The following is a 27,788-nucleotide window of genomic DNA, read 5'->3' as shown; positions in this document are numbered from 1 at the left end:
TTATATCTAATTTGAATTTATATGAAGCAATGCAGTATCGCGACTTGGGATAGTCATAATATGATTTATAAGCCAAATAATTGCTCGAAGAACCCCTAGATATCAAATGATTCAAATGGTTAATGGTTTTATAGTAAACGATAAACAAACGGGAAAAACGTGTGATTAAAATTTAAGCCCATAGAACGTTTCATTACAATAACAAAATTACCAATCGATAGATAATAATTAACGAAGATAAATCACATTATGTGAAGCTTAATTAGAATTTAATAAGATAGTGCATATTCGTAGATGCGCGTTAGAAAAAGATTTTAACCTTTAAAGAACTTTTTTGTTTTCAATATTCTTTTCTTTTTTCTTTTTAATCTCATCTAAAGGTCAGAGTTCTTCCCGAGGGAATTTGCCGTTGTCGTCGTAGTCGTTGTCGTTGTCGTAGTCGTCGTTGTCGTCATCGTTGACCTCGTCATTTTCGATCGACGAAACGAAGAAGAGGAAAAAAAGTACAAAATGAAAGGAGCAGAAGAACGTTTGAACGATCCGCTTTTCAAGAACGTGAACGTAAATCATGCTTTTATTACGGATAATTTTACGAGAACTCGAGTACCGCTCTCTTGATCGGTTACGTTTGGTTCTGTTCAGTTCACTCGGCTACCTTAAACTTATAATCGTGTTGTTTTCTCTGACCCGCGAGCAAGGAGTGTTTAAACCAACTGCTAAGATAATACGGGACCAGAAGTTGGCCAGGCCCAAACCTCTCCTCTCCAACCCAACCCAGTTCGAAGCTCGTGCAAGGTCGTTAACGAATTAGCGAAACGAGGTAAGGTCAGGAAGGAAACGATCCAAGGATAACGTTTTCTTTCATCCTCTTCTTTTTCTTTCTTTTTCCCTCACCTGGATTCTTAATCATCGTCAATGGATTTATGATTGGTTAATGTTCAGACCCTGAAACAATAAAAAAAACAAGGTTAATTGTTGTAACCGATTTAATTGAAATATGTTTTAGGGATTGGGTGTACTGTTGAGTGTTTATGAATTAAATTTTGCGATGCTAATTGGATACCATTTTGATTATAATAATATTAATAATTATTGTTGAACTATAAATTGGTATTATAGAAAAACAGTGAACAGTGATTTGTTTCTTATTTGCCGATGTTCTACGAAGTGTCAAAATTATTGGAAATCTTTGAGGAAGTTGGGAAAGTGACTGTAAAGTTTGAGATAATATAATCTACCCTTACATAAGCACTTATCACATCCCATTTGACACCCAAATATATTTTATCTTATTGACTTTTGTAATTATCCTTGTTAGTCTTCTTCTTAGGAACACGTGTAATAAGACTTTTAATCTAACACCAAGTCAAGCTTAGGGGCTTTTGTCGGTACACCGACATTCCTTTCCAACCGCAGGAATGTCGGTCAGTGTGCGAGACCGTAACGCGCCTACGGTGAACCGCTGGTGGTCCAACGTTGAGCCCAATTCACGAACCTGAAACGATACCGTTCTCCTTCCTGAAACCTTTCCTCCATCTACAATCCCAATCTGCGGTTCGCGAACCAAATCAGATTTCGACGAGTTGTTGAATAAATTTAACTTACAATTAGTGTTTCATGAATATTCTATCCCTCTTCATTGTTTCTTCAGGTTACTTACCGTAAGAACATTTTTTTCCGATCGTCTATCGCAATTTGATCAATGCTGTCGTTGATTGTATTATGCTTAAAAGATGTGCAACTTTTTCTCGACAAGTTGACGAGGAAAAAGAAAAGTTAGGACGAAGTTCGAAAGATTTATGCATCGCATAACTTTTCCAAGTACCTCTCGAAAACCTTAGCATTGTATTACGAGGGCCCATCGTCGACTGAAGTTGCGATTTTACACGAGCTTTTCGAAGTTTTATCCCTATCGATGAAGTCGATTTTTATGCAGGATTTTATATCACTTTTATATCGATCAGATTATTTTCCATTTTCATAGATACTCTAGGAACAAGTTTACGATTTACTGAATTGCATAGCTAACTTTTTTTCATTTTTTGTTTTTCTTCTTCTTTCTCTTTTTCCAATGCACGCATCAAGGATAGTCGAAGTTTCGTTATGAGGATGAAAAATAAAAATAAAATTTTGGATGTTCTCGTAAAAATTGAGTAAATAGGAAAGTGTTGTTTCGATACGATTGATCGAATTACTCGTCGAACGAAGAATCGAAAATGTGTTTAACGGGCAACATAAGCCGAGTGAATTCGAAGAAGACGACCCTTAAAGAGGAGGTATGGGATTAAGATAATAGTCTCGAGAGGGAAGAAACTTAGAAGGAGAAGGTAAAGGCAAAAACGAGCGATATGATGTGGGTCAAAGTCTTCGGGACTGGGTCGCAGGGTTCCTTTGCCCGGAGTCCCTCGCGAGCTTCCAAAGAGAGATCGTCCTCCTCGACTCGAGGTCGAGAGGTCGAGAGACCGATTTCAATTTCACTTCTCGTTTTCATTGCATTTTATATATCTCTAGCACCCACCTATCTACCATACCTCCCATACCTCTCCAATATCAAACTTACCATCCCACCTTTTACCATTATCCTAAATTGATATCTCATTTTTATTATTCTGTGTGTTCGTATAATTTTTATATCAAATTTTAATCGAACGTTCTTTAAGTTTTGTTTCATTCAATATTAATATAATTCTTATTTTATATTTTATTATTTAAAGTTGATATATATATATATATATATATGTATTTTTTATTAATTTTAATATTCAAACGCGTAATTATATAACATTGTTTTATTAAATATTATTTAATTAAAATTTTATTCATACAAATTCAATGAAATATTATTACAAAAGTTGATATATTTTCGATATAAATTTTAATTTCATGCTATTAAAATTCTTCATCAAATAATATTATATTATAATCCTGTGATTAATGAAATAAAATGAAATGAAATTTTGTTTCAAAACCCAATGTATCTTTCATATAAAAATTTTAATTTTGTGCTGTGTGAGTAGAAAATTATTTATCTCATATAAAAAAAATATTATAACGTATAAAATAGGATAAATAATAGTTCAAACAAATTCATTAAAGGGACGAGATATAAGAAACGTGCACGAAGAAAAAGAGAGTAAAAACGATGCTCGGGGTAAAAAGAAGACGAATAGAGTTAGGGAAGAGAAAAATAGGATGGTTTTGGGTGATGACCGATGGACCGTGGGGTAGGTTCTCGTCTCCTGTTCATTTTTCTTCCTTGTCGCACGCGGTCGCGACCATTCAGCTAACATCCCTTGGTCCTCCGTTACACGCTTAATAAGATAACGCCATAAGGACGATAAAAGTCTTCAGGACCAGCTTCCGTCATACCAAAGACCGCATCTTAAGCTTCCACGAGAGTTAATAAAAAAAAAATATCATACCGGGCGAGAGGAAGGAAAAGAAAAACAAGGAAAAGAAATTACTTAGTTCATATTTATGACACCTAGTTTCGTTTACCATAATGAAAAAGATTTTATTTTCAATATAATATTAAATATTTTTCATTTGAAAATAATAATCATCAATATATTAGTTTTTTTCCCCCCCAAATTGTTTAATAAAAGATTAAAAATAATATGAATTGAGGAAACGGTATGGTATGAAAAGGAATCAGAAATTTTCACTTAGAATTCGTTTTCTCGTGGACCCGGCGCGTCCCTATCGTATTACCTTTCTGTCGTATCATGCAGAGCTATAAATTAATACTAATCTTCGAGTGAGCACGGGTACCGTGCAAGAACCTACACAATTCCAACGAGAGACTAAATTTATTCGAGATTTCGAGTAAATTCGTACGTACGTTATCATCAGGATACCACTTCTACCTTATTTTTAACATACGTTAATCCATCTCCCATTAAATATCCCTCCAAACATTGTTACTTTCAACAAATCTAACGATTTTACAAATTCCTTGATATTTCTAACCTTAGGGTGTGGCTGTTTCCAATTTCGGTTAACCCTCTTTTCACAATCGATAAAAAATCCATCCAACTATTCGTACATCTCAAAAAATTCCAACAAAAATAACAAACGTAACACTAACAGTACCTAACATTTAATTCAATCTAAATCTATCGTAGATTAAAAGAAATAAAAATAGTCAACAAAGAAAAAGAGATTAAAGAAAAACACATTTTTTCAAAAATGTAGAAGTAAAAAAAAAGTCTAAAAGGAAGAGTTAGAGTTAGCGAATGAGAGCCACTGCAGCGTGTCTAATGTAAGAGGAGGAGACCGGAGGTGAGAGTGAACGTGCGTAGCTGAAGGGGCAGCTCGAAAAGCCGGACTTCGAGGTCCTCCGCCTTCGACCCTCTTCTCTTCTCTTCTCTTCTCTTCTCTTCTCTTCTCTTCTCCCTCGTTCTTCCCTCCTTCCTCCCTCCTTCCTCCCTCGTAACCCACCCTCATTGAACCGTCTTTCTTGCTCTACCAAGTAGGATTTGGTCTCATTCTAGTCAATACTTTGCTGTCCCTGTTGGTTACTCTTAGCTCGTGCATCGAGCATCCCTTTCTCTCTTCTTGGCTGAGGCGACCCCCTAGGAACAAGCAGGGGTGGCTTTCGCGAACTGAGCTGGAGACGAAGGAGACGAAGGAGACGAAGGAGGTGGTCGGAGGTGGCCGAGGAGGGAGGAAAAGGGTGGTTGGGTCTGAGCCTAGATCAATACTCGCATCTCCGACGGCTGGACCAGGCCGGACATTGCGTTCCAAAGCTCACCTTCTCGCCGATATCAACCCTCCTACAACTGACTCCTCTCTCTCTCTCTCTTTTCCGCCACCTCCACCACCTTTTACCCCTCCCCCGCCCCTCTCCTCCCTCCTACCACCCTCCAACCCCTCTCTCTTCTTCTTTCTCTCTACCCAACCTTACCACCTCCGTCTCCTTCTCAACCATCTCTTTCTTCTTCGCTTGCTTTCTCTCTTGCTCTCACTTAGCTGGCCAACCCCTCTCGCTGTATTTCGCCTTTTGCATCCGTCTTTCCTGAAGGAAACTCGTTTTAGGCTCTACGTTCCTCTCTCTTTCTCTCTCTCCTTTTACTTTTTCTTCTTCATTTTTTTTTTATCCCTCGATCTATCGATCCTCCATTTCTTTTTCCTTTTTTCTTCTTCTTCTTTTCTTTTTTTTTTTTATTCTATTCCACAACTAGACGAACCAAGATATTTTTCTACTTTCACTGAAAAAAAATTCGATACTCTACGGAAGATCTTGGAAAAATGATGAATTTGTCTATAGGTCTTTTAGGCGTTGGAATTTGTTGTACTTTTTTCTTTATAAGAATTCCCGAACTACTGTTAAGATGTTTGAAATATTTGGAATTTTGGTTGATAGGTCGTAAGCGCGTATAGAACAAGTGATTTGATGGGATGAGAAGGATGATTATTTGAACAAGGCAAGAAATAGCGTATAAACGACACCGAAAACAATTCAATTTTCCCTGTTACTCTTTTACGAGCCATTCCTCGGTATAATGTCTTTTCCCGCACGTGGTGGAAAAGCCTTAGCGTTGAGTGTACGTGCTCGCGAAAAAAAAAAAAAGAAAATTATCGTCAAATCCATTAAGTTAATTGGCTCCTGTTTTTTCTTTTCTCTAAAATTATGAAAATTGCTATTCTCGTTCTATCGATTCTTTTATATTTTCGGATTAACCCTTTTTATCCTTAAAAATATCAACTTTATGAGTGAATGATAAATCAATGAAAAAAAAAATGTGTCAATCGTATTCGATGACTTTCAATTTTGTTGGCAAAATTTTTTCTACGATCCTACAAAGAAAAGGGGAGTATAATTAGAAGAGAAAAGGAGTTTTGTGTTCGCGTGTGTGCGTGTGTATGTGGGGAAAAGTTGGAGAACCACTGTGCACCGGTCAATTTCCCTTAGTTTCGTTTCAGGTTGGAAGGATGGACGGTTCGTCTCTTCGAATACGCTTCTACATGCGCTCGTAAACGAGTACGTAGGAGGAAACGTGCCCGCGCAACCCCGTATTTACAAATACACTCGCGTAAGCAAGCTCACACAGTTACGCACTCTTCTAACTCACACTTTTTAAAAGATATAGGTAGAGCTGAAACGCTTGGAGAAAATTCAAACGGCCGGTCCATTTGCATGCTCGTCTTTTTCCAATCTCTCCGATGCTTTCCCCTCCTTTCGATTCCTACGCTTTCGTTCTACACATATTACGTACCATGCGAAATACGTTACCTCCATAAAATTCCTTTTTCCACTCCCCCACCCCTCCCCCTCCTTCCCCTTTTATCTCCCTTCCTTCCTTCTCCTTCTTCTTTTTTATTTATTTATTTATTTATTTCTCTCTTTTTTTCTCTTCTTTCTTTTTTCCTTTTTTTTTTCTTCTTCTTCTTTCAGGAAAAAGACGACCATTCGTAACGTCGTTGAAATAAATTGTTCTTTTCTCGATCAACTATATTCGACGAACACGTTTTAACTTTTAAAAGTAAATTCAACGTTTTGAACAATTATATTATACGAATTCGTAAGAAAATAATTAATGATAGTTATATATTTTATACATAATTTTTTAAGATTAATTTTTTTGATTAAATTATATATTTTTAGGAATATTGTCTCGATTTTTAAAATAAGTTTAACTATTGAAAGATTTTTATATAATTTTATATAAAAATAATTTATATGGTAGAGATATTATTTAATTTTAAAGAATCATTTTTTTTAGATTCATTTTAGTGATAGAATTATATTGATGACCTCGGCTATTATCTTTAATTAATTGAAATTCCAAAAGCGTCAGATGTTCCGTTTATTTTCTACTCTAAAAGGAAAATCTTCGTCGGCTTGAGGAAGATCGCGATGATTCCAAATTTTCAAACCCCCCGTTCTTCTTAATTATAATTTCCAGTGGCAGAGAGTAGAACGAGGAGGAGGATGAGGAGGAGGAGGAGGAAGAGGGGAAAGAGGAACGGCCGACTCACGTAGTAGAGTAGACAATACTCGTCGAGTGACTTTCCACGGGAGTTACTTAAAGGGGACCCGCCTATCCATGTTTTTTGCCGACGCTTTGTTTTTCTTCGAGCTCTAATAGAGCTCTCTTTATTCCTTTCTTCTTCTTCTTCTTCTTCTACTTTTTCTTTTTCTTTTTCTTTTTCTTTTTCTTTTTCTTCTTCTTCATCTTTACTTTCTTTATTCATCTTCTTCCACTCTTCTCTTTTCACTTTTTCTTTCTTTTTCTCATCTTTCACCCTACGTGTGTGTGCGCGTGTATGTGTGTCTGTATATTCTACCAATGGATAGATGTATGCTACTTTGTTCCAAGTTTCAAATATTCGTGTGGTTTAGATTGCCGAAAAAATATTATCTCTAACACAAACCGCGTATATAAGTTCTCCTTTATTTCGTAAAATTAAATGAAAAATTGAAATAAAACCAAAAAAACCATTTTTCATACTTTGTCGAACGTTTCTCGTTTGAACGATAAAATACTGAATTTAATTGTTGAAAAAAAAAAAATAAATAAAACAAAAATTAGTTGGTATAAATAATACTTTGACTGGACGGACTATTGCGTAATTTGCGAATAAACTTTTCTAATTAAAAAAAAAGTAGATCGTGAACTCGCGAATAATGAGACTACCATATAAAACGTGTTAAAGTAGAAATAGAGATGGAAGAAGGTGAAAATAGGGCTTGGATTGTAGTAGAAGATACGATTTCGCGACATAAAGCGCGAAAATGACGGGGTTGTGTAATATTACACCTTACAGATTACTACCGTTGATAGTTACATGCATAACCCGAACAACATAATTGCGTGCTTTTCGACCATCTTACTACACGCAATTACTATATTCTACGTATTATTGAGCCAACTTGAAATGAGCCACCTCGGAAATTAGAAAATGTTATAGGATTACTGTTCTAACAAATATACTAGCGTGACCAGAAATGATCTAGGAAAAGAAAAGAAAAAAAAAAGAAAAAAAGTAAAATAATCTCGTTTGTTCGCGAGTTACAAAATAAAATATAACATACAAAAATTCTCATCCCAATCATACAGACTTATTTCAAATTGAATTACAATAAATCATGCGCGAAAATGATGAAAAATTTATGAATAAAAATAAAAAACGTGTTAAGTTTATGAATTTGGGGATGAAAGTGAGGTTGATCACCACTGTTCACTTTCTCCGGGTGAAGGATAGAAAGAGAGAGAGAGAGAGTAGAAAAGAGGGATTGAAAGAGAGAGGGAGAGAGAAGGGGGTGAGGTTGAGGATGAGGGTATGAGAACCCTTTAGCGTCTCACCCCGTTGGGCTCACCCGGCAGGCCAATCTCACTCTCGCTCTCGATTCGCTCTCACTCTTGTCCTCCCTTGGTTCCTTTTCAACCTCTCTCGTTCCCTCTTCCGGTGCCTTTCTCCCCACCCAGGTTACTACTACTCTCCTTTCTTCCCTTAGATTCCCCTAAACCCCTCGCAGACCCCTGTTCAGTCTCTCCACCAACTCGTCTACGTCTTCTCTCGTTCTGCGCCGGCAGAAGTGAGAGTGGACCTTGGTCCAGCGCTGAATCGACCCTCTTTTGCACCCTCCACGATCCACGATGGTTCTCTCTCTTTCTATCTTTAAACCCCCATTCGTCCTGCTACTAGGAATCCTCCTACCCGTATACCACCTTCTCCTCTTCTTGGTCTCTCCGGGCCGTCGTGCAACGTCGCCGCACCCTAATCCCCCATCTCGAAGATACGTCTACCCTCGAACCCTCGTATCGATTGGTGGAAACCTCGCCAGAGGACGCCACCGTTGGACACCTAACCTCCTTACTTCAACCACCCTCCTCCTCCTCCTCCTCCTTCTTCTTTTTTTCTTATTATTCTTCTTCTTCTTCTTCCCTTTTTGAAAAATCCTTTAACGAGAAACTCAAGAACGTTCTAACAGTTCCTTCCTTCCTTCCTTTATTCTTCCTTTCTTTCCTTCCTTCCTTCCTTCCTTCCTCCTGCCCCTCTTTTTTCTTTCTTTTTTTCTTTTTTAATTTCTTAGCCCTTGTTTCTTTGTTTCTTTTCTTTCTTTCTCTTTCTTTCGTGGTTCTTTTGTCTCTCGACAATTCGTCGAGTAGGAAATAGCAGAGATACGCGAGAGTTACGTTGAGCCGCTTGGAAAAGGGTCGCCCGGGTGAACTCGTGCTTAAGGGTGGGTGGGCGGCTCGTTGGTTGGTTACTTTCACCTTCAAGGTCGCAACCCTTTACGAATGGAATTCCTTCGAGGTCGAAAGTTTTCCGAGCTTCGAAATTTGTATTGAAACTACTGTTAAGAAATTAAAGATGAACAATACGTTTCAAACCTCCTTATTCTTCGTCTTCTTCTTCTTCTTCTTCTTCTCCTTTCAAATCTAAAATGAATTGAAATTTATGTTGTAAAACTTTGCTACTGCTTTTTGTTTCTTTTATATTCATAGTACGCTTCGTACATTTTCATCTTATAATTGCATAATTATTTCAAGCTTTTCGTGGAAATAAAAAAATATGTGTATATTATATATATAATGTTGTGTTTCGTGGGTTAAATTTGTTTTCTTTTAAATTAATTAACGTCACATTCGTTTTAATCGAGATTATGTTTCAGGGATGATCGAAAGATCAGATAAATAAATGAGCATCGTGAGGATACATTCAGTAGACTTACACGAATGTTTGAAACACTTCTGAGTTCTCGTTTACTCGAACGAAAATGAGCGGCCGATTAAAGGGCGAACGTTGGATCCTCGCATGACTCGGCCCAATTATCCGCCAATTGCCGGAAATACCTCCGCATTCTCCACACTCTGCCAATTTCCCATACATGTACACACACACACATACACATACACGGATGGACGGATGGATGGGCGGTTGGATGGATGTGTTATCTACGACACGGAAGATACTAAATTAACGTATCTCTAATTACCCGTTCGTGTTTGAGAAACAAAAAATGGCGTTGCCACTGTTGGCCGTGGCTCAAAAAAAAACCGGTTCCGATCACACAGGTCATAAAAAGAGAAATAATTTTCTTCAACTATAGCAATAAAAATTCAGATTTCGGAAACGTTTAAGATACTTTCTTCTTTCCTGGGATAATAAAAGTACCATCGTTAGAAACTTGAAACTAATAAAACCCTATAACGAATTTGAAATCTTTCATTAACTATACACAATGTCGACGAGAGAGAAGAGATAAAAAAAAAAAAGATAAAAATCTAAAAATTGAGGAATATTAATAAGGCCCTCTGCCCTCCTCCCCGCCCCGCACACAACGTCGGAGATTAAAGACAAAGTAGATTCGAGTTCGCGGACGAATGAAAAAAAATAAAATAGAAGAAAAAGAAGAAGAAGAAAAAAGTCACACAGGAACACATCCCCGAATTTATTAATATTTCGAAACCAATAATATCGAATGCCGCAGATTTGATCTTTTTTCTTCTTTTTTTTTTCTTTCTTTCTTTTCCGAATTGTAGGCTCTAAAAAAGAGACAACACGGTGGTACATTTACGAAGCAAGCGCGCGTGTTGGTTTTCTCGGTTGCTTAAACCGGTGCGCTTTTTACGATCGATTCGACGTGACACGCGCGAGAACTCGAGGAACGCGACCATGCCGATACGAACATTCGATCGGATTTTTTGGGTTGTTGTTGTCGTTGGTTGTGTTTTTTTTTCTTTTTTGTTTTTTTTCGGTGCGCCCCAGTGCCCGTAAAAAAAAGCAATTAGCGTTCGACACATTTAATCGCGTCATAAAATTCTCCAACCACACCAAACCACTGCCCTACCCATTCTCCCTTTCCAATTCCCCTTCCACTTCTAAATCTTTAACCTTGTTTCTATCGTTATTTCATTCACCGGTTCGAGATAGGAAGGAAGGAAGGAAACCTTTTCTCAGAACGTCAGACTTCCTTCCTCTTAGGATTTTTCTTTGGTATATGTGGGATAGGAACATCGGTCAAAGGTCACGTCCTTGGATTTTCTACGAGTAGTATTAACTCCACCCGTCAAAACGGGATACAAAAACGTTATGACGAATTAGGCCAACCCCTAAGGTTCATCGTTGACCGGAAAAAGATCCCAAACGAAGGACCTACCCTAACGATATGTGTCTTTTGTAGGGTCGTTAAATCCTCCCATAACGTGACTTCTTTCTTTCATCTAAATCTTTTTCGCGTTTTATATTTCCCTCTTTTTATCTCGTACATTTGTTATGTTTCATTTTTATACATTGTTTGTCTTTTTTTTTTCTTTTATTCAACAACGCGATTAGAGTTTTTTTTTATTAATTATACGATAATTGATGGGGATTATATCTTGATCAAAATATCTATAAAATATTATAATATGATTAATTTCTTTTTTGCATAAATTCTAATAAACTTTTGTTTTTATATTCCTGCAATTCTTGTTTTTATTTCGTGGATCGTTGAATGAAAAAAAAAAGAATCAACAGAATTATGGATTACGTGGCCCTAACTGTCGCCCAAATTAGGGCTACGTTGTTATCAACGTTTCAATCATGATACAATTTTACGAGATAGTTTTTGTTAATAATACTATAGAACACCATAACACGATTTTTTTCTTTCACTAAAATTTTATAACAAAATATTATATTTACAATTGATTCATTTAATATTCCGAATAATAGGATTTTGTTTTTTGTCGTACGCGAAAGATCGGTTATAACGAAATGAAAGTTTTCTAATTAATTATGAAACGATTTGAAGGGATCATCTTGACGAGAAGATAGCATTGAGTATCATCGTGATGAGAAGAAGAGATATAAAAAAAAAAGGAAAAAAAAGGAAAAAAAAAAGAAACGTGGCTCTCCTTTGCGGTATGGATCGTTATAGAAAATTTTTCATACTCAAAGGATGAAAAATGAGTTGAATGGGGGAGTGTGGGTAGTGTAAAAGAAGAAAGAAAGAAAGAAAGAGAGAACTTGGTAAAAAGCCGAAGCTCTTTCCGAAAGGAGTACTTCGCCTTCTCTGATGTCTGCGTTAACCCTATTTGATATTTTAAAATTCAATGAGCCCCAATCCGATCGCTAGGAGGTGCACTAGGTAGGTGGCTCATGGTACTTTCGCGTACTGGAGCGACGTGGCTTTAAACGGGGGTGGATGAGGAGGAGATGGACGAAGGGAGAAGGACGATGGGGGAGTAGGGCGACCCTTTGTGATACGGTTAACAGCTTCGTTCGCCCTTTCGAGTTCTCAGTAGATCAAAAGCATCGATTACGCTCGTCCTCGTCGCTCGACTTCCCGATTCGTTCGAGACTTCGAACTAACACACATACACACACACACACGTGTACAAATACGTACACATACCTTTAGTACGTGTAAATCTTTGTAAGAGAAAAAGAAAGAGTTGATCGGTGATGTCGAGTAAGCTAAACTTGAAGAGTAATTAAACGTATAGCAGTTAACGTTAAAAGAGATCGTTCATTGTCGTAATTATCATGAAAATAATTTATTTTAATGATCCTTAAGTGAATGGATTGTGAATCATGTCAAAAGTTATTTTGTAATCAAACGAATGAAATTGTTATCGGTGGACACTTTATTTCTGTTCGATTGGCCCACTTGTTTTTCTTATTTTTCCGCTATCACGTTTATTTGATCTCATTTATTGTTCGTGTGTGTATGTGTGTGTGTTTTGCTTTTTATTAGGAAGGATAAGAAAAATCTGGTATCGGTATAGGAAATTATCCCTTGTAATCGTTACGTAGAAATTCCTAGACGTCGTATCATTCTTTTTTTGTCCGGGGAGGGAGGAATAGGGCAGTAAATTGTTGAAAAGCGTTGAAGAAGGTGTTGGGCTGATAACGACCAACCGTTTACGATGGACGTATAAATGAAAAAGTGAGAGTCTTGCGTAGCACGGAGGAAAGCTCGTAATTCTCAAGTACCCTCAACCTTCTAATAAATGCCATAAGCTGTTCGTAGAGTACAGACATAATTCACCCCCATATATAACGTCAACGTATATACACATCTTTAGGCGCGCACACGCTTATACAAGAATCAAAGATGCTACTAGTATCGATAAAAGAAATTTTACTTGCATTTTATACGACTCAACAATTTAATTTTCGAATTCTAATTCTACAAAATAAAGTCATTTGCTCACAGTATCGTGTCAGTTAACATATTCCCTGTCATATGTTTAATTTAAATTTGAATTGTTCAGTAATTTTAAAAATAAATCGATTACAATTTGTAATTTTTAGTTTGGGGAATTAAAAAATGTGTACCAATTCAAAATAATATTAAGCGAACATTAATCTTGAAATATACAAGAAAAGCAAAGCAAAGCAAAATTATTGCATATTTTCGTTTATAAAGAAAAAGTAAAAACTATAAACTACATTAACTTGAGTTTCAGATGATTCAAGAATTTAGTTTTCGAGTCCTAATTCCAATAAGGGCTCGTGTTTGGTCAGAATAGTTTGCGCGCACGCTTTTCCACGTGTATCGAAGGGCTGTTATTGGAACAAGCAAGAGAAAAAGAAATAGGAGAAGCAGGAGGAGGCAGGGGTGGAGGAGGAGGGTCGCTGCTGCCACGGCGATAACAAGAGGCTGCCGACCACGTGACTCCAATACGAAAGTATCGATAGACGGAAAAGGGAGAAAAGGGTGGACTGTAGGAGAGTGAAAAAAAAGCCGAGTTTTTGGTGGTTTCTGAAGAAAAAAAGGAGAAATTCGTATATCGATACACAAGCCTCGAAGAAACGTATTTTTCAATTGCGAAGAAATAGTTTTACGCTTCTTGAATTTTATTTCAACTTTTTTCTTCTTCTTTTTTCTTTTTCGTTACGCGTTATGCGTTTAGAATTATTACGTGAAACTATTGTAACACATTCTTCCAAATATCTGGCTAACCCCTTTTCACTGTGTTACTCTTTCGATTATTTCCACGATAATTAGTTTCGTTATTAAGAAAAAAAAACAAAATCATAAGAAAAAAAGAAAGAAATGTGAAAAAAGATGAAGGAGAACACTTTATGCTAGAATGAGAGGGAAAGAAGAACGTTCGTTAGTAGAATGCGTTCTGAGAATTGGATTTTAATAGGCACGTAGTTTCACGTGGAACGTTCCGAGTCGTCGAAGGAAGATTTTACGACTAACTCGTTTGAGCCTTTGAAGCCTCGGTACCGGCTAAGAAGAAAAAGAAGAACAAGAAGAAGAACAAGAAGAACAAGATGAAGATGAAGAAGAAGAAGAAAGATGATGCTTTTTCAAAGACTAGTCCGAGTAATTAAAATTAATGTGACACCAATACCAACACGCGTTACGATCTCTCAAATAGTTGCAAATGAACATTAAAATTGTCTTCCACGTAAATGAATAAACGAATTCGTTAAAAAAATCATAAAGCTTTGAAATTTGTATCAGTTGAAAAAATCCTAATCGTTCTTTGATTTCTCACAATTGGTATCAGAAAAAAAACGGCTTCACGGCTAGGTTAATTCTGACATGGCTGTCTCGTAAACATCAGGATCATCAATTTTGTATATCATCCTGTTAGAAAAAGAGAAAGAGAAAGATAGAATAAGAGAGAGAAAGAAAGAAAGAAAGAAACTTAACGAGTATCATTATCAACGTCATAATAATTTCAAGGTTCTACCTTAACTTATTTATCGTTAGAAATGGCAGGAGTTACGGTCTAAGTAACACACACATACACGCGTATTTATATACGTGCGTATGCGTGCATGTGTGTGTGTGTGTGTTTGCGTTATAAAAAAATAAGAGAATAAGAGCGGGCGTATCGGGAAGGAAAAAGAAAGTTGGTTTTGCTGGCAACGTTACGAGTTTTCGAGACAAGTTACATCGTTTTTTCGCTAGGCGGATGTAATATTCACAACGGTCGTCGGCCGTGTCGCTTTTAACGATATGACTTTTGGACGAAAACAAGGGGAATAAGGGATACGGAACGATGGAAGTTTAGGCGGAGGAACTGGGAGGAACGGTTAGGTGGGACGGGTGAAGAGTTAAAAGGAAGAAGAGGTTGTTGAACGAAACGATAAAACAAACTCAACTGTCCGCCAAGTTTTTTTCGCGTGCTAGATGCCATAACTTTGCGTCAACGCGAAACCTTTTCGCTCTTCTGCCGCGCCAAACAGAAACCAAACAGCAACACACGCGATATGCTTTACCGATTTCGAGCTTCCTGCTCTTTTCCTTGGCTTACTATAATACGTTCACGGATCCTCGTTCGGGTTACCAATGACACGTACAACGATTTATTCAAGATTTACGACTGGGGTGAAATTTCAATCTGCATTTTTCTTTTTTGCTGTTTGATAGGGAAGAAATATGCGAATAAAAATGAAAATTATTTAACTATTATCCGACGCGCGTAATTGTAATATAATCACAATTTATTTATAGATGAGAAATAAACGAGCTTTTAAAGAGGATTATTATTCGTTATTATATAGTCATTGATCTTTCGTTAAATAGGTGGAAAAAGGGTTGAACAAGATCGATATATAATACTAACAGATCGTAGAAACCAATCTGAGCTTAGCCAAGTAACGCTATTCGCGTACAATAATTGCTTATGAACTAGAAAACTTTCCCTTCGTCTATCTATCTATCTCTCTATCTTTCTTTCTACCACCTGCTCATTTTCATTTTCACTACGGTCTTTACTGGCTCGTAGCACGTCCATCACTCAGGCTGCTTGTACACGAATGTTCATTCTACTGACAATGGGTGCCTTCAAAAGGCAGAGCCTGGCACCGAATGCTTCCAATCCAAAGAAGAAATATTTTTCTGAAAGGTGAATCGATCGACGTCTGGGAAATGCTTGCCAATTCTTAAAAAATAACACTGTGCTAACTTTGTGCTTCATGGATTATAATTAAAAAAGAAGCGTGGAAGTAAAGAATTAATTTTGGAATTCATGATAAAAAAAGTATTCTTATTACGAGCCATAGTAAAGGTTAAAAGAAATCTTAACGCAAAATATTGCAAATGCTTGCCAATTCTTAAAAAATAACACTGTGCTAACTTTGTGCTTCATGGATTATAATTAAAAAAGAAGCGTGGAAGTAAAGAATTAATTTTGGAATTCATGATAAAAAAAGTATTCTTATTACGAGCCATAGTAAAGGTTAAAAGAAATCTTAACGCAAAATATTTATTATGAATTATAATAAAGTTAACGAAACCCTGATGCAAAATACTTACAATAAGCTTTGCAATAGCTTACAATAAACATTTGATATTTTTCTTGAAAACAAAATGACATTTGGTCTGTTAATTAGTAACTCGTTCAAAATATTTTGAAATCCATGATACTAAGTACTAAGTCATATATAAGGTTAAAACAACTCTGAAGAAAACTTGACCCGAAATATTCATTATAAATTATAATAAAGTTAACGAAACTTTGATGCAAAATACTTACAATAAGTTTTGCAATAGCTTACAATGAACATTTGATATTATTCTGGGAAATAAAATGACATTTGGTCTGTTAATTAACAACTTGTTCAAAATATTTTGAAATCCATGATACTAAGTACTAAGTCATATATAAGGTTAAAACAATTCTGAAGAAAACTTGACCCGAAATATTCATTATGAATTATAATAAAGTTAACGAAACTCTGATGCAAAATGCTTACTATAAGTTTTGCAATAGCTAACAATGAACATTTGATATTATTCTGGGAAATAAAATGACATTTGGTCTATTAATTCATAACTCGTTTAAAATATGATGTTTTTTGCGTAGTGGGCAAATGATTAGGAGTTGTAATAAAGGAAGCATTGTTGTAAGTTTCTAAAGGAAGGTGGTATAAATAGGAGGGTCGGTGGATAACACGCTCTAGTTTCGGAATTACGGCATTTGCCGTGCCACATATCATAATATATCGTACGTATGCATATAACATATATTATGTAGCCGACAGGCGTACAAGGACCTTCGCTCCCCAAACACGAAACTCTCTTAAAGCCACGTGTAGTCTACCGCTAGGTATCCTTGGACCAACACGGGGGATGAAATCTTAACGAGACGCGGCTCTCTACGTTTCAAGGAAACACGCTTGACAGTGAAATACCTTGCCGACGCGTGCTTAACAGCCCTCTACCTTATTTTTTAAATATTTTTCATAAATATTAATACCAACCCCTCACGACACGATACAATACGATACTCGTATAATACACGATATTTCTTCTTCTTTTTCTTCTTCTTCTTCTTCTTCGTCTTCGTCTTTGTCTTCTTCTTTCTGCTTTTCTTTTTTTTTTCTTTTCTCCGTCACGCTTTCTTTGACTTGGAAAATTGAATAAAAGAGTATAAGAAATTGGGGTGGAAAAAAAGGGGATGAAAAATAACAGAAACTTCGGACTATGTTTGTTCGGATCAAGGACGTTTAACAACAATTTCGTTCTCGTAATGATGTAACGGCAGAAAGGTAGTTCAGATCAAACAACGAGTGATTTTGTTTGAAGTCTGTTTCTAAAGGGACTCGACAAAAAGTTTTTTTTCACTTTCTCCAATGGGCATATTTAAACTGTACCATTGGTCGACTTGCTTGTTGATTTGAGAACAACGTTAAAAACTATTAATCCGATCGATGAAGTATCAAATTTACTTGAACTTTCGTTTACTTTATCAGTTAATCTTTGAACCATAATTTATCGGTTTAATGGAACGTTTTCTTTTGGAAATATAAAAAAAAAACAAAACAAAAAAAACCATTAAATTCTTTCCTTCTAAGCTCATTCGTCCCAAGAGAAACGATCGTGCGCGAAGAAAGATAAAAAAGCAAAAAAAAAGGAAAAAACAAAACAAAACAGAAAAAAAAGTAAAACGTAAGTTTCCCCTACTTCGAAGTATTCCTTACTCGAAATACTTTTTTTCCTTTAGTTGCTTGCTCGTTTTCCTTCGGAGGCAACTTGCTAAAAGCACTGTAAATTATTGCTTAAACTCGGCTAAAGTTTACGGTGACACCTAGCGACGCACGCTCGTCCGGATTCATCCCCTGTTCCTTCCTCGCGTAATTACGCTAATTATTGTCGTTTCGGGAATGCGGAACGGTGGGAAGCAGTTGTCTCGGTTTCGCGACGTCCCAAACGTTTCCTTTTCAAAAGACAGCATAATTTACCATTACAAATTTACGAAAGAAAATGTCTTTTTTTCATTCTACTTAACAAATTCCGTCAGTATTGAAAAAGGGAATAATAGTATTTGCGAATAAATTGATATCGGATTTTCTTCCTTCATTTTTCTTTGACAATGATTGATTTGCGTATTGTCAAATAAAAATACCCGTAACAGTAGAATTCCTCCGGTCGAATGGAAAAGCTGTTATTATATGTGCGTTACACATATCCATGGAAACGTCCAAGTTTGTACGTGCAGTAGCGTTGTTGCACGTATCCATACATTCACCTGAGTGTGTTCCCAAAGCAACACCATCTGCAATGGTATGCAAAAGCGCAGAAACGTTTGCATACATTGAAATGTTCTAGCGAACTATGCACACACTCAAGATTCGATAATAGCGACTCGTCGAGGGTGGCCGAGACTATGGCGTGTAGGCCTCGGGCACGACAGTCCGTGCTCAGACGTGACTCGCGAAACAACCCCTTTTTTTTATTCTAACCCCTATTCCCATATCTTCCAAGTGTTTCGTTTCGATTTATGAATTTTTTTTCTTTTTCTTATTTTTCCTTTTTCTTTTTTTTTTTTTCTTTTTTTTTGTATTTAATTCACCGACAATAAAAATCAATCGCGAGTGCGTTGTAATTAATTAATAAAAAGAAAATAATATTTGAAAAGTGAAATAATAATCGTGGGAACGATCAATGGAATGAACGAAATTAAATATCGGTATACAAATTCCTAAATGGTAGATATAAGATTCGTCGTATGAATCAGGTTTCTGTCGGAGTAAGTTTTAAACTAAGAAATCTGGTTGGGACAAAGAAACGCGTTCCGAAATATCGAGACAAATCGAATTGCGTAAGAGAGAGCTGACTAGTTTCTGGTTGTAGTAGTTGTCGTCTAAGTTGTTGTTATTGTTGTTGTTGTTGTCGTGGTCTCCATATGTGGGTTCCTTTTTATTTCCCGGAAATTTTTCGACCAAAATTTATTCGTCTCGGAGGGCTACGGGGCAAAAAGAAAGATAGGAATAAAATAGAGAGAGAAAGAGAGAGAGAGAGGGTCATGTGTGTGCTAACAACGCGTAAGCGCGAACACAGATGCGGAATCACACGAGCATAAGCAAGTGGGGCCAAGGTATCCTTGATATTTAACGATTGATTGGCAGGATTGCCAATTTTGCCAATTACCGTTCAGTTTCGTCGGCTTTCGCGGAACGACCAATCGAAATTACATAGTGTCGGTGTTTCGAAAAAGATCGCCACAACGTTTCTCTCTATTTCTCTCTCTCTCTCTCTCTCTCTCTCTCTTTCTTATTTTTTATTTTTATAGAGGTCTACGCATGGTTACGCTAAATCGGCGGTAGTCCATCTTAAAGTCAAAGAAGAGTCCCGTATATGAAAGTAAAGTAGGGGGAATAGCCTTAAGGCCTCTATCGAACCAACTTTCTGAAACAATAGAGAAAATTTATCTTCAGTGGATCGTAAAGAAGAAGAGGTCAATGACTTTTTAAATTCCCGGACGTGTTTTTCGTGACACAACCTTCTGTGTCTTCGTTTTATTTTCTGTTAAGGAGACAATAACAACGACCCTAAAACACGCACGAGTTTCTTTAACATGGTATGACTATACGTTTGCATTGAAAAAATCTGTATCATTATTATCAGTCATTAAATTTGCATGAATGGTAGATATTGGTTAATACGATTACATCGAACAATTATTAATCGATTAATTTCTGCAGACGTTTGATCGCTTGAAAAGAAAATTGTTTTTTCTAATCCCCTGTTTTTTCAGCTGATGTGAGTATATTGGAATACAAGGAAGGTATACGTATCGATTTGGTTTTTCCTTTTCGGAAATTGGCTTGTTTCTTTCCATTGGTTGGCCAGTCGTGTTGTTTCGGAGCCCGTGTTCCGCACCGAAGATCGATACGATATCGCGATCTCGCTTGCGGACCTTCAAATCGCTTGGGTGGTCCTTTCTACGGCGTAGCCAAACTTTCTCGAAACACCACCGATATATCAGGGAGTTTGACTTTCGATACCCTTCTTCGATCGATACTCACTTTATTCTACTATTACTTTCTCCAAAAAATATTTTCATAATGTAGTCTTGAAAAGTATAATTCTCTTTTCTGATATCGTATACTACAATTTTCTATGCGAGAATCCTTTACATTGATTTACAGTATAATTCTTTAATTATTAAATTACTATGTTCAATCATATTCTATTTGTACGTATAATTTTCTTAAAAGATATCTTTCCTTGCGTCAAACATTCGTATTTTGTTTTGAAGATTCTTCACTTGATTTAGGTATGATTCTTTAATTATTTAACTACTATGTTCAATCATTTTTTCATTTACGAGTTAACAAAATTTTTAAAATATGTTCTGTCAGGAGTTAAACGTTTTAAACTCAAACAAAAATCTTTTTGCATTGATTTAAATATTTTTTTCGATCGCGATTTGTAGATTGTCACGAAGGATATTTTTTTTATTGGCATTTTATTGGTGGGAATAAAAATTGGATTTTATAGGGAAAATTATCGGGATGTTGGTTAAATGAATTTAATCCAATATCAAAGATCGTATCGCAAAGTGAAGATCGATCCAGAACTGCAGCAAGATCCGTTCGTTGTCGTTCTCGTCGTGGGTGGACCAAACAGTGGAAAGGGAAAAGAAAGAGAAAGAAAGAAGGGAAGGGTATAGGAACGGAAAGGGGGGAGGGGAATCTCTTCGCGGAATATGTTTACATTAAAGGCGTGTCTTAAAGGAGAAGTAAAAAAAAATCGAATGAAAGGAGGGAGGAAACCGCAAACAGCTTAACGAGTTCCGCGCTTCTCGATTCTCCTTTTTTTGTTACTTGTTTTTTTTTTCTATTTGTTAAAAAACTTCGACGATCTTATATTTTCTCTCATTTGATTGCACGACGTTCGCATAATTTTATCCGTCTGGATCATATGCCTATAATATTTACAAAACAAATATATATTATATTATATCGCCCCAAAAATTATCAAAAATATAAAGAAATTATATTAAATAAAATATTAAATCTCAAAATTATTGCATATTAATATATTAAATATAATAGAAAAAAAAAGAAAGAAATATTTATATATAACATTTAATAAGGAGAAAATATATTATACATAGTGTTAATACGTTGAGAATATTTTTCAAGGTAACAGAATAGTAATCAATTAAAATTTTTTACCACGAATAGGTAAACAAAAGAAATTATCGAAACAAATCTATAGAAATGCGTGGAAAGAGAAAAATGGGATAGTTATTTTTTCGAAAATAGTAATCTACAACTTGAGTCATCGCGAATTTTAATAATCGCGAAGCTCGAGAGAAGAAACCTTCCACCCTCCTTGGCCTCCTGTTCACCCCACCCCCACTCCCCCTCCGCGTTCTCGTAAAACGTGGGAACGAAGAGAAAAGTCGTCGTAGCCTCTTTGGAGGTAGAAATTATGAGCTGGGGTAAAGCAGGGGCTAAGGGGGTGGTTTCTTTGGTATTATTAGATTTCTTGCGAATTACTCGCGCGCGTCCCATTAACGAGTCCCATCTGTCTGGATTACCAAGCCAACTCGAGTTCACTCGCGTGCGCGCGCGCCCATCACGATTTAGAACGTTGTTTTTTCCACCCATAGGAAAAATCTTTTCCCCTTCTACTTCGACTTATCATCAAACAGGATCCAGCTTTTTTTTTTCTTCTCTTTTTCCTTTTTCGTTTCTTTTTTCGTTCTCCCCTTTTTCGAATCGTACGATTTCGATTACTATCGCGCTCGTTCTCACGTTCGATTATATTTATCTCGACCATCATTGTTGATAGGATTTAATCATTTTCAAATTACTCGAGACCCCTAATTAAAACGTTTCATTTTATTCGCTATGAAAATTGTTCTTCTTCTTTGATAATAAAAGGAAAGTTAAATAATAAAAAAAAAAAGAACACAGAAATATAGGCTATCCCAATAACACGATTGTTATTGGCGAGGAGAAAAATATGTGATGTCGGAAAAAAATTCATTTGATTTCTAAATTAGCATAATTGTTTAACCTATGATCTATTCAATTTTATTAATCAGTAGTTTACTGTATTTCATTGATAATAAAATTTTCTTACTTTCCAATGATTATCTGAAGAAGATTAAGATTGCTGTGGCGTAGAAGAACCTTGAGGAATTACTACGAGATTACGTCGTTATTATCAATCTTGAGAAAGGGGAGTGTAAGAGGGGGAGGTACGCGAGTGGAATACATTCCCCCTTTTAGACTCCAGTTATCTATAAGTCTTAATCCTTATGCTCGATTAGCGCGACGAATCGCTAATGAGGGCGTTTCAATTTGAATTCTCCTTCACACACACACACACACACACACACATACGAGCGCTCATACGTGCGCACACACACACACACACACATCCTGATATAATATGTCTGGCGTTTGAAAAGAAAAGTTGATTCGTTCGTTGATCGTGAACGTTTTCTACAGGTTTGCGTTCCGCACTCTTCACGTCTGAGTTCTTTCAACGAAACTACTAAAAAGAGGTTCGTATGCTCGTCTATTCGTCTGTCCGTCCGTCCGTCCGTCTGTTCGTTCATTCGTTCGTTCGTTGGTTGGTTCTTGGTAACTCGATCTGCTCGAACACCTACGAAATCAAATTATACCTTCGGACACGTCATGAATTTTAATCGGCATCTAATCTTTCCACCGGGTCTCGTCCGACCCACCGATCGTACATAATTCGCGTCTCTCGGTTATTCTAATCGGTGCATGAGCTAGTAGTGTTTAAAAAGCAATTTATCGTGAATCGTTTTAAACGATGAGCTGGCTGGAACGTCTTAAGATTAACAACTAGAAAAACTGTAGAATAAAATGAATATCGAACGACACCTAAGAAATTGATGAATTTTATTGAGCGAAAGGTTGGATATTATCAAGAATTAATAAACATTTCTGTTGAAAGGATCAGAAAGAGAGAAAGAGAGAGAGAGATAGGTGTATTAATATCGGTGTGGTCCCCTTGAAATGTGAACGAGTGGTCGACAATGAATCGTAGTAGGAAAGAAAGAGAAAGAATAAGCCGGTTGTTCGGTCATTCGGTTGGTCGGTCCAGTTTGCTGAGAGCATAGTCAGAAGATAGTCAGTCAGTCAAGCCTGCGGCAAGTAGCTGACAGTCATGCGAACGAAAACTAATCTATCCCACACCTTGGCTAGCTCCAACAAGAACATTAAAATTCAAAATAGCCTGTTAAACAACGTTTTAATGTCTTCCTTTCCCCTACCACCTTCCCCCTGTTTTACCTTTACCTTGTCCAAAGAATGGTTTAGGTCTACAGGTCGATTCACCACGTCTCGTGCGGCTCTTCCTCGATTGTTCAAAGACCACCTGCCGATTGGCGAATCATTTATCGATGACTCATTCTTATCGTTAATACGAAATAATATGAATTCGATTATCGATTAGATCATATTTAATTGGTGAGATATTTTCTTGGAGAATGAAGTTAATGATGAAAAGTTTTAGAGATAGGATGTAGAATGCAAACTATGATTGCAGTTTAGTCCGTGATGATGATCCGGCAGAATGAGTCGTCGCTAATTGGCTTCGCCCACGAGGGAATCGATCTTCTCGTCGACGCTCGATTAACGTTACCAACCAAACCTAACATTTATTTTTCACGAACAATTAATCTGATTTTTTCATTCTGACAATTTATTATTATTACTGGTGCCAGGAAACGTTGCTATTGTAATTTTGTAAATATTACGAAAATGTCCTCGATAGAATGTATTTATTGTTAATATGATTGCTTAATAATCAAATACTTTAGCGTTAATAAAAAATGAAAATATTTGTCTAATTTTTTGTTTTTTTTTTTTAAAGGAAGAAGAGAATAATAATAATATGAGAAAAAGAGGTTAATCGATGGTGATAATCGTGGCTTCCTGCGGGAGAAGAGGTCGACTTGTTGAGGAGGTGCCAGGACTTTACATTCGGCGCCTGACTCTCGAGGATCCTCGGAGCTTGAAGGAACGGTCAAGCGGTTCAAGGTCGCGCACGCCACCGCGCCATATCTGTCATCCTGCCGGTCCTTACGTCTCCTCCTCTTCCTTCTTTTCAACTCGTGGATCTTCAAGGTATTTTTCTTTCTTCTTTCTTTCCCATCCTTCCTTCCTTCCTTCCTTCCTTCCTTTCCTTCTTTCAAGCTCGCGACTCCACCTTTAATTATCCGATATGCGTCTCTCTGAACGCGTACGTGAAGGTCACGGAAAGATCGTTTCATACTTTTACTTTTACTCATCTTATTCTTTTCTTAACGAAACTTAACCGATCATTTGTACGATTACTCGATTATCTCTGCCGAGGTGAATCCGCAATCGAATCGATTCGATCTTTCAAACATTTTTCACAAAAATACGATCAATTATTTTCGATCCGACTATTTCTCAAACGACATTATTATTGTTAACGATTCTAATAGAGAGAAAGGGGGGAAGGGATGGAGGTGGAGGGAAGGGGGATCGTTTACGTAGTCGTCCTCGATTTGAAAAATCTTCTTCCATTTCTTCTCTTTTTCTTCTTCTTCTTCTTCTTTTTAAAGATTTTTTTTTTCCTTTTTCTTTTTTTCCGTAGGAACCCTTAATTAAACGCACTAAAATTTAACGGTCGGAACAGAACAAACGATCGCGGTTGGACGACTTAATAAAGAACCTAACCGTTGATCGAATGTACAAACACAAGCAGAAGTATATGCACGAGCACAACCGTGAGCAATATTATAACGTTATTAAATGAAGTAGTATTAAAATACGAACGACTGGCAATATCGTTATAAACATCGTTATCATCTACGTACGATCGTCTCTCGCGCAATTTTCTCTCTACCGATCATTTTCTCTCTTCTTCTTCTTCTTCTTTTCTTGTTTTTTTGTTATTTTTATTTTTGTTTGGTTTTACATTGCTGTACCTTTCGATAAATTTCAAACGTTATTCTTATGACCTTTTTTCTATTTGTTTTTTTCTTCTTCTTCTTTTTCTTTTATAATCTCACAATCAGTTACAGATCTTGGCAGGAACGATTACGAAAAGAAAGACCGGCATATTTGACGATCGTTTCACTCGAATTACCAGAATCACCGATACCGTTAATCGAGTCTCAAGCTAGCGAACGAAACAAATCAAACTATTTGGATGTTAATACCCAAGACGACAAGGACGATATTCTCGACGAACTTTTAGAAAAAGTTAGCGAGATCGGTAAGGAGAGAGATAAGGAATCCCGTGGGAGAAAGTTAGATGCATTTTCTGATGGTGTGAGAAGAGGAGGAGTAGGAGTAGGAGGAAGAAGAAGAAGTAGGAAGAGCCAGGTAGATTCATTGGAATGCACGAAGGAAGTCGCAACCCTCGAAGAATGTACCAGGAACATTCTTCGGATTTCTCGTAAGTATTGTATTCCTTTCTTTTTCTTTCTCACTTTAATTTACCTATTACGCGATAAATAGTATTACTATAAGAAGAATGTTAAATTGAAGTAATTGTAGGTCGATAATTGGGTTTGTCAAATATCGGGAAAGGTATTTCAATTTAATTAACACGATCTTTACTAAGCTTATTGTTTTCTATATATGCGATAAATGTAATTATGTTGTTTAATAATCCTTAAAATAATTGGTTTCAATTTGTTATTTGTATAGTGGGTAATTAACAAATGTGCGTTAATTCAAATTTGTACTTAATTTTCATACTTATTTAATTGCAAAAAATATTTATAATAATATTTTAAATATAAAGTTATTGCAGATCGAAAATTGATTGGATATTTCGTTAATATTCCGCGAGGTATTTAAATTTAATTAAATCGATTTACCCTTTAGCAAATATAATTTTTTTAAATTATCCCATAAAGCGATAAATAAGAAAATAAAAGAAAAACGAAAAGAAATATGAATTTAAAGAAACTGTAGATCGAGGATTGGTAACTCAGTTAATATCGCGCGTATATAAATTTGATTAAAATCAATTAACGAGGTAACGCAAAAGCGGGGAAGGAAATCTAATTAAAGGAAGCTAGTAAAGTTTTCTTTCCTGACTATGGCGATTATCGGTTCGGATTTAACCGGCTGTATATAGGTGAAAAACGAACGAAAAGGATTGGCCAGTTTGGAAGCTCGTGTGCGATTTAATGGCGGTAAACGTGATGGTATTAGAAAATGAAAAGAGAAAATGGAAAGATAATCGAGGCGCGAAAGGTGTGCGCGTGTGAGAGTAGAGGGAAGGAAAGTGAGTAGAGAGAAAGGTGCAGCTGTGAAAATAGGGTTGCATTCGGCTGGGCGCATTCATTATGAGGGCTGCCCCTGTTGCTATGCAACGCATTAGAAGAAACGTTCACGATCGGTCGCGTTGCCATACCTCGCGGCGATTAAACCATTTAAAACGATCACGTATTAACACAAAATTTACTTTACTCGAACGAAAAACTATCCTTTTATAATATTAACTCAATTTAATAAAGGTGCTGGAATATTTTTTTGTTTTATTTACAAATTAAAAAAGTGATCACTGTGTCAAGGTGTAACCAATCGTGTTCATTGATCTGATTTCATTTTCTCATCGTACCCTTTTTATATTAAAGAATTTCTGAAACCCCTAAATATGATTTCTCTAACTTAATTTCCTTTAATTTTAATCAATTGAATTTTAGAAGAAGGAGACGACGAGATGACGTTGACGCAGACAAAATTCCAAAACGTCGACGATTGTATCTGTTCGGAAATTCCGGAAAATTTGCGGATCAACGTTAGAAACAAAACGGAAGTTACCTGTGCAACATCGAGAAGTCCGAGCCCGGAAGTAACGCATACGATAAGAATAGCGATGAAGTATCATGGAAGATCAGGATTGTGCAAGGTTCCTAATACCGAAGTGGAAAAGAATGTTAATAAAAAGGATAGGAAATCGCAAGGGAAAAATTTGAAGGATATTCGCGATAGAACGAGGACGAATGATGAAATTGAAAACAGAGATTACGTGATTCGTGAGGAGGGTTGTTGCACCGGTGTGAACGTTGCTTTAGATTTCACGCTTAATTGCAACAGCGTGCGTTTGACGTCTCGTGACATTAGTCTCAAAGCTGAAACGAATGACGAGCGTTCATATTAGTTTCCCAAAATTATTCACGCATTATTCATCAGCAATAAATTAAATTGAAATATACGAAAGATCGGCTAATTTATACTCTAATTTTTCGATAATACTGATTGAAATTGTTTCTTCACAGATTGTTTATGATTATGATTAATCATATTTAGAAAGATGAGATATAAACGTGGTTTTGTGTTTATTTATTATAAAGATGATATTTAACACAGTCTCTGTCACGTGCATAGTTTTCGGTACACATAAAAAATTTGAATTGTCCATTAATCCAAAAATAAATTAGTTACAATTTGTGATTAGTACTGTCAATGACAAATTCGTACTACGGGCAATTTCAAAATGTGTATCAATTAAAATTCGTACTGTAGACAATTCACACATTGTGTTAAATAACATTAACTTAAATTTACCTTGGTCGGGAACGTGTTAAAATAATAAAACAATTCACGTTGAATAATAAAAG

At 36.3% G+C, this 27,788-nt stretch overlaps 1 protein-coding gene across 3 annotated transcripts; it reads left to right on the top strand.

Annotated features, from left to right (window-relative positions):
• LOC106784695 lies at positions 1-27,729 on the top strand. Of its 3 annotated transcripts, none has more exons than XM_014744510.1 (4): positions 1-820; positions 24,053-24,306; positions 25,227-25,609; positions 26,871-27,729. In XM_014744510.1, exons 2-4 carry the CDS (start codon positions 24,095-24,097, stop codon positions 27,326-27,328), a joined length of 1,053 nt encoding a protein of 350 aa, XP_014599996.1. In that variant the 5' UTR covers positions 1-820; positions 24,053-24,094; the 3' UTR covers positions 27,329-27,729. The 3 variants fall into 3 exon arrangements, with proteins under 3 accessions (XP_014599996.1, XP_014599999.1, XP_014599997.1); XM_014744513.1 differs by lacking the exon at positions 1-820 and adding an exon at positions 18,817-18,875; XM_014744511.1 differs by lacking the exon at positions 1-820 and adding an exon at positions 19,698-19,766.
• Positions 27,730-27,788: the final 59 nt, after the last annotated feature.

Source organism: Polistes canadensis, unplaced genomic scaffold, assembly GCF_001313835.1.
Source record: "Polistes canadensis isolate GaletaPanama2010 unplaced genomic scaffold, ASM131383v1 scaffold_38, whole genome shotgun sequence".
Classification (NCBI taxonomy): Eukaryota; Metazoa; Arthropoda; class Insecta; order Hymenoptera; family Vespidae; genus Polistes; species Polistes canadensis.
This window is presented reverse-complemented; position numbering and strand designations above follow the sequence as displayed.